Source organism: Pleurodeles waltl, chromosome 4_2 (genome assembly GCF_031143425.1).
Source record: "Pleurodeles waltl isolate 20211129_DDA chromosome 4_2, aPleWal1.hap1.20221129, whole genome shotgun sequence".
Lineage (NCBI taxonomy): Eukaryota > Metazoa > Chordata > Amphibia > Caudata > Salamandridae > Pleurodeles > Pleurodeles waltl.
In genome coordinates, this window is record NC_090443.1 from 735975458 (window position 1) to 735990535 (window position 15078).

Here is a 15078-nt window from a genome sequence, read left to right on the forward strand (position 1 = left end):
CCTCAACCAATAACCCAATTTCTTACAATACTTTTGTTAGCGTTTATCAATTATGTATAGCAGGCTTTGGTAACACACTGTCAAAAAGACAGGGCCTTATTTAGAGTTTGATGAAAGGGTTAATCCGTCAAAATTATGGCGAATGTCCAATCTAACAAACTTGTGGCTCTCCTCCGCTTTTTAGAGTGCTGTAAAATACTGTGTTTCTGATGGTGGAACCTACGGTCGCTTCACCAGCGGAGAACTTTGACTGACAGTCACTCTAACATTGGGCTATATTAGTCTACCTCAGACTTTCCACCTTATTTAGCGGAGAAGTTCTGACATACTTCTACTTGGCATTGCCAGGAAACTGACGGTCTTGACCAGGAAACCCAAGAAATAACACCTTACGTGCTGGTAAAAACTTCCCAATGTGTAAAGGGCATTCCGTTTTTTGTTTTTCAGAAACAAACTCCTGCTTGTGAAATTTATTTTGATAAACAAAAGACTTTGATGAGCCGGCACCTTAAACATGATGTATGCTCCGCAAAATATCAGTGCCTTCAGTGAAGTCGCGACGACAAAGGCTCGCAGAAAGCAAAGAGACCTCTGGCTACCTGGCAGAGATGTCTAAGTATGCCATTCGCCAGTCTGGTACATCCCTTTACTGCCCAAACGGAACAGCCGACATGATCTAAATGAGAGTCTTAGACACATAGCAACTGCCTCAGGGTTGCAGACACGCAGTATTAGTACATATCGAGGAGGGGCCTTCACAGAATAATTTCTGGCAAATATTTTAGTAACACTGCAGTGATTTTACATCTCAAGGGGATCAATTATGTACAAATTATCTTTCAGGTGTTTTATGTGAATGTTTTTTGCCATCTGTAATGTTGTATATTTATGTTTCCTCACAGGCAACAGGCAAACCACATATTGATAACATCCGTAATAGGCTGATGACGGCAAAAAAGCAGATCATCGAACACAGCTGTGTGTGGAAAATGTTACAAAACACATAGTCCGACCGCATTCTGCGGAAAACGACATTACAGTATTTAATTATATGTTGCTCATATATTGGCAAATAATGTGCAGAAGCACAGGATATCTGTAAATGGGAGTTTATTGTAAATTAGCACCGAAGATAGTTTAAAATAAATATTACATACTGTCCTTAATGGCGCTTGTATTTTGTTATTGATTTATTTAGCTCGGAGAACCTTTTAAATTTCCAAAATCAGTCTATATACCCCCCCCCCCCCCCCCCCAATATACTGCGCCTCCCGATGCTCATGTCTGGCGGGAAGGACCTGCAAAGTAAAAACAAATATATGAACCGCAGCCATTGATTTATTGTAAGATATAAATTGATTGTACACAAACGGAGTTTAAAGAAAGCTTTAGTACGTCGTTTATTTCAGTACCACAGCTTAACTTTCAAAGCCGCTCTGGATGTCAAGTCTCTCGTTCGCATGACCCAATTGTTTTATTCCGCTGCAGATTTTATTTTCACTTCAATGAGTTCTTCTGCTCGGGCAAGAACACTCTCGATCAAATCAAATGTGAAGAGAGCTGACTGAAGAACCTGGAATGTCGAGAATAATTATTGTTACTTAAGACGCTGGCGTTATACTTTTCTAAAACGCTGAGTACAATACACATATTCCTAATAAAAAGAAAATGCGTCATGAAGGAAGAATATACCTGAAGTTGCATTCCAGTGTCCATGTTAGGTAATTTCTTATTATCAGCAGTTACAGTGCAAACTGGATTTATGTCTTTGGAGGCTGCGAACGAAAAAATGAGGGTTAAATACCAATTTATGAATATGAAAATGCCCACCATTCTTTCGTCTTACTCTTTGTGATTTATGAAAATGGATTTGAATTCTGAAATATGATTTGGAAAAACATTTTAATGTCCTTTATTTTTTGTTTCCCGCATTTATATTAAAAAAGTGTTTACGAACACAATTTTTTTAAAAAAATATAAGTATGCAGTTTGTAATCAACGTTGGACTGATTTTCAAAACTACAAGATTGTTACTTAAATTATTTACGCATATATTTTTAATATGACTTCGAAAGGAGAGCCTTAAATCCTTTTAAATACAGCACACAAACAGAAAATAATTTGAGTCTTCAACACCTACTCTACAGCCAGGGCAGATGCAATCACCACAGTTCTCAAGATAGGTCTCGGAGGGTTGTAGGGACTCATTACTTCTTTGATGACTTTAACGAACCCGATATAGGCCGTCTATGCGGCAAAGACCAGCCATCTCTTAGAGAGTTTGCTATAGTCTGAGTCTGGCCACGTTACCCTTCTAAATAAGTGCAATTCAGGCTCTCCTAATGATCCATGTCCACCATCTATACTTAACCTAGCTGCTCCAATAATTATACCTACGCTCACAAATCTTCTTAATTCCATCACTCAGACTTGCACTTTACCTAACTCTTGCAAATTAGCAATGGTATCTCCGAACTTAAAGAAGGCCAATGCCAATTCCAGCAATCCTTCGAACAACAGACCCAACTCCTTACTCCCTGCTCCCACCAATATGTTAGAAGCTCAGATTAATACCCAACTTTCAGCCTTTTTGGAGTCCAAGAAAATCTTATACTCTACACAATTTGGCCTCTAAATGGCTCATAGGTGTCAAGTGGTCGGTCCCTCCTTTTTCATCTGATTTGGTCTCTTTAGATTGTGTGGGGTTTCTCGTCTGCCCAAAGCCACATGCTTTTAAATAATTACGTCCTTATTGGCAGAGCTCATTTGCAACTATGTCATTTAGGTGTTGTCGTATGCACATGATATACAGTTGATGGTGTCCTTAGCCAAGGGGTATCCCAATTAATTAAAAACTATTAAGGGAATATTTAATCACTGTTGCAGCCCAACTGAATAAAAATCATCTCAAACCAAACTCCGATAAAACAACATTATATTCTGATGGATACAACTACCTGTGGATTCCTCACCTAATGAATAGTCCCATGGCGCCAGCATTTGACGGAAATCTTCTTCCCAGCTTCTGCACGTCGACGAGGACGTCACATTTGCCCACGCGACGCCGTCTGACGTCATGCTGGCAATAAGAGGTCCTCGCCGACGTGCCGACGTCAGTTCCCTTTTTTCAATGCGTTCGAAACGGTTATCTTCGAGGGAGCTACTGTTGCTTTCGAAGTTAGTGTTTTTTTCTGCTGCGTGATTTTTATCTGAGAGTTACTATGTCTCAGAGGAAGTCTGGTTTCAAGCCCTGTCAGGAGTGTGGGGGGAAGATGTCCGTTACGGACCCACACTCGGACTGTTTATGGTGCTTAAGCTCCGACCACGACGTCGCAACATGTGATTCATGCCAACACATGAATCCCAAGGCCCTAAAAGAGCGAGAGGCTAAACTCTTCATGGCAAAGTCGAAGAGGAAGGAGAAGAAGCATCATAGGAAGTCCTCCTCGCCGAAGACTCATCAGCGTCATCGAGACTCCCGGCGCCGTAGGGATTCACGGTGCCATTCCAGCCAGAGGTCTCGATCGAGGTCGCCTTCGGCTCGGCGTCGTAAGACTTGGGAGGTCAGTCCCACAGTCACTCCACATCCATCGACGCCGTTGCCTTCTCCGGCTTCACCGACTTCGCCTGGGCAGACCTCTTCAGTGATTGAAGTGACACAGCCTCAGGTGTTCTCTCCGGCGTCGCAGACGTCGAGGCTGGCGTCGGGGTCGCCTTCGATCCAGGCACCCCAGTATCCGGCTTTTCCTGCCCCTGGAGCCGATAATACAGCATTTTTGAATGCGATGTATACCATCTTTCAGCAGATGGCTCCAGGAGGTGCTCCAACTGGTCCTTCGGGGCCGTTGGCTTTCACCGTGGGTGCTCCGGCGCCGCTACGGCCAGCACCCTTCATGCCCTTTCTCCCCTTAGGGAATGTGGGCTCGGTGCCGGTGTCGGCTCCGGTGGCCCCAGAGGTTTCGGCCCTGGAGGTTTCCATCCCTTCGACTTCGGGGTTTCGACCAGTGACTCCGACAGGACCATCGGAGGCTCCGAGACGCACCTCTCTGCATCCGGCTCCTACCTCGGCGTCGAAGCTGCCTGTGGCGCCGGACATGGCGTCGGATGGATCCGGCGATCGGCGTCGTTCCTCGAATTCGGCGGATGCCATGTCGACGCCGCGTATTGAAGAGAGGCTACATTCTAGAAGGCATGCTCTCCGTCTCTTGGAGGAGCAGGAATACCAACGGGTCTTGGAGGAAGGAGAGATAGAGGATTCTGGCGAGGGTCTTCATGGACTGGATACAGCTAGTGGGCTGGATACTTCCCCTGAGTGGGACTTGTCATCTCCAGGGGAGTATAATGAGGAGGCAGCCACTTTTCACGCTGTGGTAAGAAAGGCAGCTAACTTTCTTGAATTGCCTTTGCCGGTAGCGGAGGCGAAACAGAATTTGTTGACTGAGATCCTGCATCCGGCCTCTACTGCAGCAGAGCCTCTTTTACCATTCAATGAGGCTTTGCTTGATCCGGTGTTGGAGGTGTGGAAGAAGCCGGTATCTTCCTCGGCTGTTCATAGGGCTGTGGCCAGGAGGTATCGGGCTGCACCATCTGACCCTGGCTTTCTGTCCAGACATCCTAAGCCGGAGAACTTGGTGGTCCAGGCCTCCTGTTCTTCTAGATCTGCGCCTGGATCTTTTCCGACGGTGCCGGGGGATAGAGACTCCAAGAAGTTGGACTCACAGTCCAAGAAAATATTCTCGTCCTGCAGCATGGCGTTGAAGTCCACCAACGCGTCATGTATCTTGGGGAGGTACATCTATGCTCTTATGGACGAGATAACATCTTCACATACGGAGCTTCCCCAAGGACTTTTGAATATCGTCTCGGATGCCCAGGCTGCTGCAACCCAGGTTATCCAATCTGGGTTGGATACGACTGACTCAGTGGCTAGGGCGATGGGCACGGCTGTGGTTGCGAGGAGACAGGCTTGGCTTCGCAACTCAGGGTTCTCTGCGGACGTGCAGTCGACCCTGTTGGACCTCCCGTTTGATGGGGACAAACTTTTTGGAGCCAAAGCAGATTCGGCCTTGGAAAGGTTTAAAGAAAGCAGGGCCACAGCCAAGTCATTAGGGCTGCAAGCCGCTTCTTCTGCCTCCTCCAGGTTTTTTAGGAGGTTTCGTGGATTTGAACGTGGCTCTTCCTCCTCTTCCTTTCGGGGGAGATTCCAGCAACCTGCCTCTTCTCTCACCTTTAGATCATTTAGAGGGAGGGGTAGGGCCCGCACCAGGGGAGCCTCTCAGCAGCACTCTGCCTCTTCCTCGTCCTCTGGAGGGGTGCAGTAGGGGAAGCAGCCTTAGGCTTCCACCAATTCCCACTCACTCCTCTCCTGTAGGGGGAAGGTTACTGCATTTTCTTCACAAGTGGGAGGCTATTACATCAGACACTTGGGTTATCAGCATTGTGGGAAAAGGCTACACCCTTCCCTTTCGGGAGTTTCCACCCCCCATCCCGCCCCGCCCATCTTATTGTTCAAAAGAACACCTCCTGTTGTTAGAACAGGAGGTTCAAGTCCTCCTTTTAAAGGGCACGGTGGAGTTGGTTCCAGAGCAGGAAAGGGGTCGAGGTTGTTACTCGAGGTACTTCCTGATTCCCAAGAAGGATGGTCGGTTGAGACCAATCCTGGACTTTAGGATCTTGAATTGGTTCCTCAAGCAGGAAAAGTTCAAGATGCTGACCCTAGCTCAGGTGCTTTTGGCGTTGAACAATGGAGATTGGATGGTGTCTGTCGACTTGCAGGATGCTTATTTTCATATCCCGATACTCAAGTCGCACAGGAAGTATCTCCGGTTTGTGGTGGGGTCGCAGCACTATCAGTTTGCGGTCCTCCCGTTCGGTCTTACTTCAGCACCCCGAGTCTTCACGAAGGTGATGTCGGTGGTTGCGGCAGAGCTCAGAAGGAAGGGGATAGCAGTATTCCCTTACCTAGACGACTGGTTGATCAAAGCCAAGTCCCCGGAGCTTGTGTTGCATCATCTGCAGTCAACAACCCAGTTGTTGTTCGACCTGGGCTTTTCGGTGAACGTGCCCAAATCTCACCTAGAGCCCTCTCAACGCCTCCTGTTCATAGGGGCAGTACTGGATACAACATTGGATCGAGCCTTTCCTCCGCCTCAGCGGATTCAAGATATTCAGGAGTTGGTTCCAATGTTTCAAAATGGAGCGGTCGTTCCAGTCCTCAAGGTCCTTCGTCTGCTCGGTTTGTTTGCCTCCTGCATACTGTTGGTCACGCATGCTCGCTGGCACATGAGGGCTCTTCAGTGGTGCCTCCGATGGCAGTGGTCTCATCACAGAGGAGATCTCGAGGGTTCTGTCAAGATCTCCAGAGATGCTGCTGCGGACTTGAAGTGGTGGATTGCGGACGACAATCTTTCCCAAGGAAGGCTGTTCACGCAGTCACCACCAGTGACCACGGTCATAACGGATGCTTCCACTCTAGGGAGGGAAGCTCATCTGGGGGATCTGGAGATCAAAGGGCTTTGGTCTCCAGAGGAACAGATTTTTCATATCAATCTGTTGGAGTTGAGGGCTGTACGTCTGGCTCTCAAGGCTTTCCTCCCTTCCCTTCGCGGTCAGTCGGTTCAGGTCCTGACGGACAATACTACCGCGATGTGGTATATAAACAAACAGGGAGGAGTGGGGTCGTACCTTCTCTGCAGAGAAGCTCTTCGACTATGGTCCTGGGCAAAGGACCATCAGATTTGCTTGGTAGCAAATCATCTGGCCGGAGTCTTGAATGTACGTGCGGACAATCTCAGTCGCCATTTCTCGGCCGACCACGAGTGGCGTCTCCATCCAGATCAAGTCCGTCTAATCTTCCAGATGTGGGGGGTTCCTCGGATAGATCTGTTTGCCATCTGAGAGAACACGCACTGTCCGTTATACTGCAGTCTCCAGTATCCGGTGCAGGGGGCTTTGGGGGACACGTTTCAGAGAACCTGGTGCGACCAGTTGCTTTACGCGTTGCCCCCCATACCCTTGATTCCTCGAGTATTGAGGAAAATTCGCCAAGGCCGGGCCCAAGTAATCTTAATAGCTCCGGATTGGCCAAGGAGGGTGTGGCATTCCGACCTTCTCCAACTCTCACTGTGCCCTCCGCTCCGTCTCCCTCTCAGGGCAGACCTCCTCTCGCAGTCGCAGGGGCAGGTTTTACACCCCAACCTCCAGAGCCTGCACCTTCATGCCTGGAGATTGAACGGGGCAACCTGAGTTCCTTTTCTCTCCCACCTGATGTAGTGGATGTTATCTTAGCGGCCAGGCGACACTCCACTAAAACTATCTACGCTAATAGGTGGTCCAAATTTGTGGTATGGTGTGGAGAGAGGCAGATTGATCCCTTACGTGCTCATTTGTCGGACGTTTTATCTTTTGCTTTGTCTCTAGCGCAGAAAGGTTGTGCAGTGGCTACGATTAAGGGTTACTTGTCTGCCTTGTCAGCCTTCATTTGTCTTCCAGACCAACCATTGTTATTTAAATCCCCTATAGTTCTTAGATTCTTGAAGGGCCTTATGAATAAATACCCTCCAAAACCTTTCGTTATGCCTCAATGGGATTTGTCCTTGGTCCTGACTTTCCTCATGGGGTCCCCTTTTGAGCCTATGCATTCTTGCCCCTTAAGGTTCTTAGTTATTAAAACAGTTTTCCTGGTGGCCATAACATCTGCAAGGAGAGTGAGTGAGTTGCAGGCTTTATCAGTAAAACCCCCTTATACAACTTTTTATGGGGATAAGGTGGTGTTGAGGACCAAGGCTGCTTTCCTTCCGAAGGTTGTTTCACCCTTCCATTTGGCCCAGACAATTACTCTGTCCACGTTCTATCCTCCGCCTCATCCTTCAAAAGAAGAGGAGAGACTTCATCGCTTGGGCCCAAAGAGGGCGTTAAGCTTCTTCATTGACAGAACGAAGGATTTCAGGCTGGATGATCAGCTTTTCATCGGATACGTGGGCAAGAGGAGAGGAAAGGCAGTCCACAAGAGAACACTCTCCAGGTTGGTTGTTCTTTGCATTAAAATTTGTTACTCTTTAGCAAAGAAGGATCCTCCTGAGGGTATTAGAGCTCATTCCACCAGGGCTAAGTCGGCCACTTCGGCCTTGGTTAGGGGTGTTCCTGTGGTCGACATCTGCAAGGCCGCAACTTGGTCGTCCCTTCACACTTTTGCGAAGCATTACTGCTTGGACTCTGAGGTCAGAAGGGACGGCCATTTTGCACGGTCAGTGCTGCAGGATTTCTTGGTTTGACCATACAGGCACCCACCACCGGGCGTGGTACTGCTTTGGGGCTCTATTCATTAGGTGAGGAATCCACAGGTAGTTTTATCCATCAGAAGAACGAGTTACTTACCTTCGGTAACGAATTTTCTGGTGGATACATTAGCTACCTGTGGATTCCTCACGGTCCCACCCGCCTCCCCGTTGCCTTTTTGGTCTCACCAAGTAATCCTTGAGTGTGCTCCTCTTGGTCTTGAGGACTGCAATAGATTATGTATATATGGATATTTGTATATATATATATATATCTATTTATTTGTGTATATACTTGTTTAGTGTATATATGTATTGGTTTAAAAAAAAAAAAAAGAAAAAAAAAAAAGAAAAAAAAAAAAAGGAGGTTTTATTAAATCTATAGCCATTTTCTTGCAATGATGTGTAGTTTACAATGTTATGAGATGTTGTCTTTATCTTTCATTGCGTTGGATTATTGTTCTCAGGCATGTAAAAAAGTGTTGGTACTGACGTCGGCGAGGACCTCTTATTGCCAGCATGACGTCAGACGGCGTCACGTGGGCAAATGTGACGTCCTCGTCGACGTGCAGAAGCTGGGAAGAAGATTTCCGTCGAATGCTGGCGCCATGGGAGTATTCATTAGGTGAGGAATCCACAGGTAGCTAATGTATCCACCAGAAACGTCGTTACCGAAGGTAAATAACTCGTTCTTCTGTACCAACTCTCCATTTGAACTCAAGTCATTGTCATGACTGGGCTCACATGATGATCCTTAAGTAATATCGTTTTGCTCTGGGTGTATTGTTATTATAAACTCATATAAAATCTAGGATTGGAAGGATTTTGTTTTTAAAATATGTCGCTAGCGAATCACCAATGATCGGCAATAGATATGTCATTGTTTTAACTGTGTCAAAAACCACCTTTGTGGAATATTTTGTGACCTCGATCTTGGTAGAATAGAATTCCATTTTAGCTAATTTAATCGCATTACAGAAGATGACTACAGCAGTGCAGTAATGTTTTTTATTGGGTTCACTCTGCGTGATGTGCCATTTTCATTCAAGTTTATGACATTGTATGTTTAAAGAAACTAAATCAGGGGGAAATCAAAACAGTACGAGGTGTACTAGAGATCTTACTAGCTGTTTTGTTTGTGAATTGGTATCTATCCCAACATCACTCGACAAGATGGGGCAGCTATCAGCTAGTTGCTTAATGATCTCCGAGTCCTTAATCCAAGGGCATGAACAGTTCATAGTAGAAGGGACATTCTAAACAGTCTCTAGCTTTGCATGTATTTGTATAAAAACGGAACTGCAAAATAGCCCAACTATGCTAGACGTAGTGTCTTATCATAAGATTCTCTACATTACAGAAGATAAGGTTGAGTAAATGACCAGCCAGACTGGTGGATTTGGTAACCACTTGGATAAGATTTAACACAGAGAAATCTTCCAGGAATTGCTCTGCTGGCACATCGGTAGGAAATCCCCAAGCCTTGGGAAGTTGGAAACCTTTATTAGGTAAGAAGTGAGCAATTCTACAGCTTCTTTTGCAAAAACAACGCATGACCCAGTGCTCTATAAAACAGAGATCCTAAAAACGTGTAGTTCGGTGTTAGTCACAGCATGAAAATCACCACTTCAACATTTTTGATATGTGTAATGAAAATGCCTGTGCTAATTTATTTAAAGATAACGGACACTTATCCCCTTCCGAGCTTTCCTTTGTGCAAGACCACAGAATATCCAGAAGGTATGGCAACCAGGAAATCTAGGGCCGAAATGATTCCCAGCTAGATTTCTGTCAAGAAGACAGTGTCAATCATGTTCACCAAAATGAAGTCATATAGTTCTAATTTATGTTTTAGAGTGGATCTGGCATTGATTAAAAACATTTTAAGGGGCTTTCAGTTCTTAATGCCCAAAGGGGATCAGATATATCTCTGCCTGGCAGAGGAGGATGGTTAAAAGCCATAAAACAGATAGGACAAACACAGCTGTAATCTCGCCAAGTGGCTTGCACCTACCATGAGGTTTGTGAGAAAGGGGTTCCTGACAAGTGTAGGAAAGGCATTCTGAGACCAAGTGACCGGGTAGTGCAGACAGGTTAAGGCTGGCTTGCCTTTCGCAGGCTGTGAACATGCAAGTTTATTTAAGTGGTCATTGGCGAGATAACTGGTGCACTGACCAAAATGGCATACAAAATGTGCACAAACAGGAAGTAATGAATTAAAAAACTAGTTTCCAAGTACTTGCACTCAATTAAAAATAGAACAACAATGAATAAAGTGCATTGTGCCGTTAATCGATCAGGCATGTCCATGAAAGGGGTGGATATAGCCCGAGGGAGTAACCTGGACCAGAGCTGGTACAACATGCCATCTTTTAGGCCCTACAGGACATCAGCCCACAATTGTCCTTTCAGTGCGGAAAACAATGGGTAGGCACTTGCTGGCTGACATCACAGTTTGGGCTCTGCACTGGAACCCACTTTGTTTTCAGAATGGAGGACAGCCACAGGTGGACATCAAGTGCTGTAGAACAACACTGGATTTACAAGGCCCCTGCTGAACAAAGCATGACCTGCTATGGGTTATGTTGGAAATGGCCCATTTTGCAGAGTTCTCCTCAAACTTTTTGCCTCTGACCTCCTGTTTTTGGCTGCGTGCTGCATTCCGTTTTTGCTGGCTTTAGGACTTTGGGTACTCTACCACTGCTGACCAGTGCTAGAGTGCCAGTGCTCTCTGTCTGAATTGTACTGGTGATTGGTTTATCCATGATTGGCATACGTGATTTACTAGTAGTGCACCCTGTGTGCACAGGGCATGTAAATCAAATGCTAGTAGTGGGCCTGCAGCACTGATTGTGCTACCCACAGGAGTAGCCCTGTAAACATGCCTCAAACCTGCCATTACAGTGTCTTTGTGGGCAGTGTCGACCCAGCAAGTGAACTAACTTGCCAGACCGAAACCTTCTCTTTTACTACATGTAAGTCACTCCTCAAGTAGGCCAAATCACAGCCCCATGGGCAGGGTTCAGTGTATTTAAAAGGTAGGACATGTACTGGTGTGTTTTACATGTCCTGATAGTAAAATACTGCTAAATCCGGGTTTCACTATTGCAAGACCTGTCTCTCCCATAGGGTAACATGGGGATTGCCTTGAAATACATTTTACGTGTAATTTCCCACTGGAAGCAGCAAGAGATATGGAGTTGGGGGTTCTCTGAACTCAATTTAGAAATACATCTTTTGGTGAAGTTGGTTTTTGAATTGTAGGTTTGAAAATGCTACTTTTAGAAAATTGACATTTTCTTGCTTAACCATTCTGTGCCTCTGCCTGACTGTGGAATAAACGTCTGGGTCAGCATGACAGTTGGGCTGTTTGTGCATTCACTCTAGACGGTCACACAAAGGGAGCTGAAGTGTGTCTTGCACATACTGATGGCCCTGATGGATCTTCCTGAGCTAGAGTGGTGGGAGGAGCTGACTGTTGTACCTGAATAGGACTGTGCCTTTCCCTACACAAGTAAGCCTCCAACCTCCCTGGAGTGTGTCTGGGGCCAGGGCAGGAAAAGACAGAGTCTTGTGCACTACAAATAATTTTCCAAGATAGAAATCGATATTAGTACTGGACCTCTGACACCACATAGTTAGAACACTTCTGGACTGAGGATATTCTGCCAGGAAGAAGAGCTGGATGCTGTAGGAGGGACTGCCACTCTGCCTGTTGCTTGTTCTGGCCTATTGCTTCTATCCTGGGAGTGAAAGTACTGGACTTTGCATTCTACATCCTGCTTTTCAAGGTGCGTTTAATCAAGGGGACCGGAACTCCCTTCAGATAGCAAGCCAAGTTCACAACCACAGTATCCCATAAAACATGAAGCAAGGGCACCGGTGAGAGAAATACTTACACAACTGGAATACCAGGGGGTGATTGAACCCTGTGTCTCACCTATGAATAATCCCGTATTCCCTATGGTTAAACCGGACCATTCATATAGAATAGTTTTTGACTACAGACATTTGAACGGACATACACGTTCTCCAAGGGCTTGAACTGAGCTTGCCTCCTGTTAAGAAGTCTCAGGGCCATCAAGGACTTCACCTACCAGCACCTGGGCTCTCTTGCTGAAAGTCCTGACTTGCCAAGTGGTGCCAAATCCAGTTCCTGGGCCCTTGGAAGGAGCTCTGTTGCAACTAAGAAAAAGCTAAGCACATCGACTCCAGAGAGACTTCTGAACTAGTGCTGCTCTTTGACTCCGCAATGCCACCTGCACCAGAGCCATGGTCCCAGCGGAGTGCAACAACTGTGACCTGCAACACAGACCCAATGCCGTCGCAGCGCCTCCGAAGTCCCGCCACAGCGTGAGTCCTGAGCACCGCGTCACCGACATCCGTGACATCCAACTCTGACTCCGCCACAGCACTTGTGACCCAGTGGTGTATCTGCGATAGCACCAAGTGGACGCCTCGCATCTTGACCGGCTGGATTCCGCGACCCAGCCTTGTTGTAAAGAACAATTGCCTCTCCACTGAGGCCTCATCACCTCCCCTACAACTATAAGGAACCAACACTTTACGTCCCCTGCCTAGCAGTAAGGAACCGACGCCTCACCTTCCCGGTAACAGTAAGGAACTGACACTGCACAGGTTTCAGCAATGCCTCACTTATCTGACTCCATACAATGGTCTTTGTTTCCTCATTGTTTGCCCAGGTACTGTACCTGGGGTCTGTGCGACTCCGTGACCGGCCTGCACTCCCTTGCGAGTGGCGTCTGACTGTTGAAAGCGACTCTGTCAAAACTCGGAGATAACCCCAGTGTTTCTAAGCGCTATACTAAGGTTTTATCTTTGAAAATGTGTATCTTTACTTGTATAAGCTACATTTTTGTTGTTTTGCTATTGTTTTACTGGCTATTTTTCTAAACTGGTGTGGAGAATGTTTGTGGTGTTTTCACTGTGTTACTGTGTGTGTGTGTATGTATACATATACTTTACACATTGCCTCTGAGATAAGACTGACTGCTTGAGCCAAGGTACCAAGGCGGTAAAGCAGGGGTTATCTCAGCTGTGTGACTCCCTTACTGTGACTAGAGTGAGGGTCCCTACTTGGACACGGTACAAACCACTGCCAACTAGAGAACACATTTTCAACAGGTTACATATGGGGCTCAATCTACGCCAGTATACTGATAAAGGCATCTTGTCCCCACTTTTCCATTTACTGTAGACCAACGATCTTTATCGATATATTTTTGACATAGTCAAAGATTGGAAGTCATTAGAGGGTAACATTTAAATATAAGGACCTTCTTAAGAACCTATTACTTTGATAACAACTAGAGATTAAATGGACATGTCCACTATGGAGCAGACTGTACATTGATTTACTGTTCAATTGTTCTCATGTATGATAAATACCACCACGTACAACTATTCACACTGTTTTTCCTTTCTTTATTTCCATGTTAGAATTTAAGATATCCATATCTGCAGTGCTACACTGTTTGTGGTGTACATGCTTGCTTCAGTCACTAACTGAGACAACATCACAGCATGTATGTACAACAGAAGGGCCCACTATCACGAATATTTTGTAGAAAATGTAATTCTTTGTTTTTCAGATGTGTTGTTGTCAATGCTCACTGTAATTCCTAACATGACAATACTATCTTTACAGCCTTCAAAAAGCCCTAGGCCTGTGTGAAATTCATGGGGCTTAACACGTGTTGGCTCTGGCTCTCTTGTGCAAGTATACAAGAATAAAATAATTCAACCAGCAAATCTACAGCGCACTTGTTTTCTTAAGCCCAGATATGTTTTATAACTACGCACATTAACAAGGCATGATGCCAATTTGATTACTAAGTAGTCTCAAAACCTAAACTTACTTAGGGACATGGTGGGAAGAGGGGCTGTACCCACCACATGTTGCTAGCACAAGCTAAAATTATATGCGACAAATAGCTAAGGCAATTATTAGAACCACTTGATACAGAGGCCCCACTCTCTCTACTTACCTGCAGAACTTGAGAGATCACATCCACTTCTACCACACATTTTAACTCCAGGTAAAACCTAATCACTAATGAGCTGGTTTCATCTCTGGTCTAGCTATATGGTATGAACAAAATCCGTGGTAAGTCTTTACTCCTACTACTCTCCCCCACATGATCTTTATGTTTGCCCTGACCGAACTGACTGCTTGGCCCAGATATGCACTAGATTCTCCTCTTCAAATTATCTTGGCAGATCTATTTCGACCATAGCCCCATTTTAATGCTCCTGACTTGGGTTAATTCACACCCGATTTACCTCCCCCCATTCCCCACCCCAACCCCCACTCCAAAAATAAATAAATCCTTCCTGACATCTACCCAGTCCCGCACTGGAAGACTCCTCATTCTGTAGCACCTTTGTGAACTATATACATGCAGGTCCGTAATGGCCGTAGCAGGCATCAGGCGTTTACCCGGGAGGATGGTAGGGTAGGGGCCAGTTTTGCAGTGGTGGGGTTCGGTTTTGCAATGCTGGGGGCCGGTTTTGCAGCAGTGCTGCGAACCCGGCCCCCTGTAACAAAAGCAGCAGTGTTTCACACTTGAACCCCCGACCCTACCTCTATTCCCCCAACCCGGGGGCTGGTCTAAAAATTGAAAATTGCTAGGGCTGCTTTGGGTTCAGTACGGCCCTGTGCACATGACTACTTTGAAGATTATTAGGGCCTGAAACATGACGCTCTCAAGGTGACTATAGGCGGCCGCTGCATCCATGAGATTTTTCGGGTGCAAGCAAATCCACTGAGAAGCAGCTTATT

The 15078-nt window shown here is 46.0% G+C and overlaps 1 protein-coding gene across 2 annotated transcripts in view; it reads right to left on the reverse strand.

Annotated features, from left to right (window-relative positions):
* Positions 1–1095: 1095 nt before the first annotated feature.
* GLMN (glomulin, FKBP associated protein) overlaps positions 1096–15078 on the reverse strand; it is a 318240-nt gene continuing 304257 nt past the window's right edge. Inside the window, exons 19-20 of one of the 2 annotated variants that reach the window (XM_069232351.1) lie at positions 1693–1775; positions 1096–1573 (exon numbers count right to left, since the gene is read on the reverse strand). In XM_069232351.1, the coding sequence (XP_069088452.1) occupies positions 1475–1573; positions 1693–1775 (182 nt within the window). In that variant the 3' untranslated portion in view covers positions 1096–1474. The remainder of the gene's footprint in view (positions 1574–1692; positions 1776–15078) is intronic. The other variant, XM_069232352.1, reaches the window with a different exon arrangement.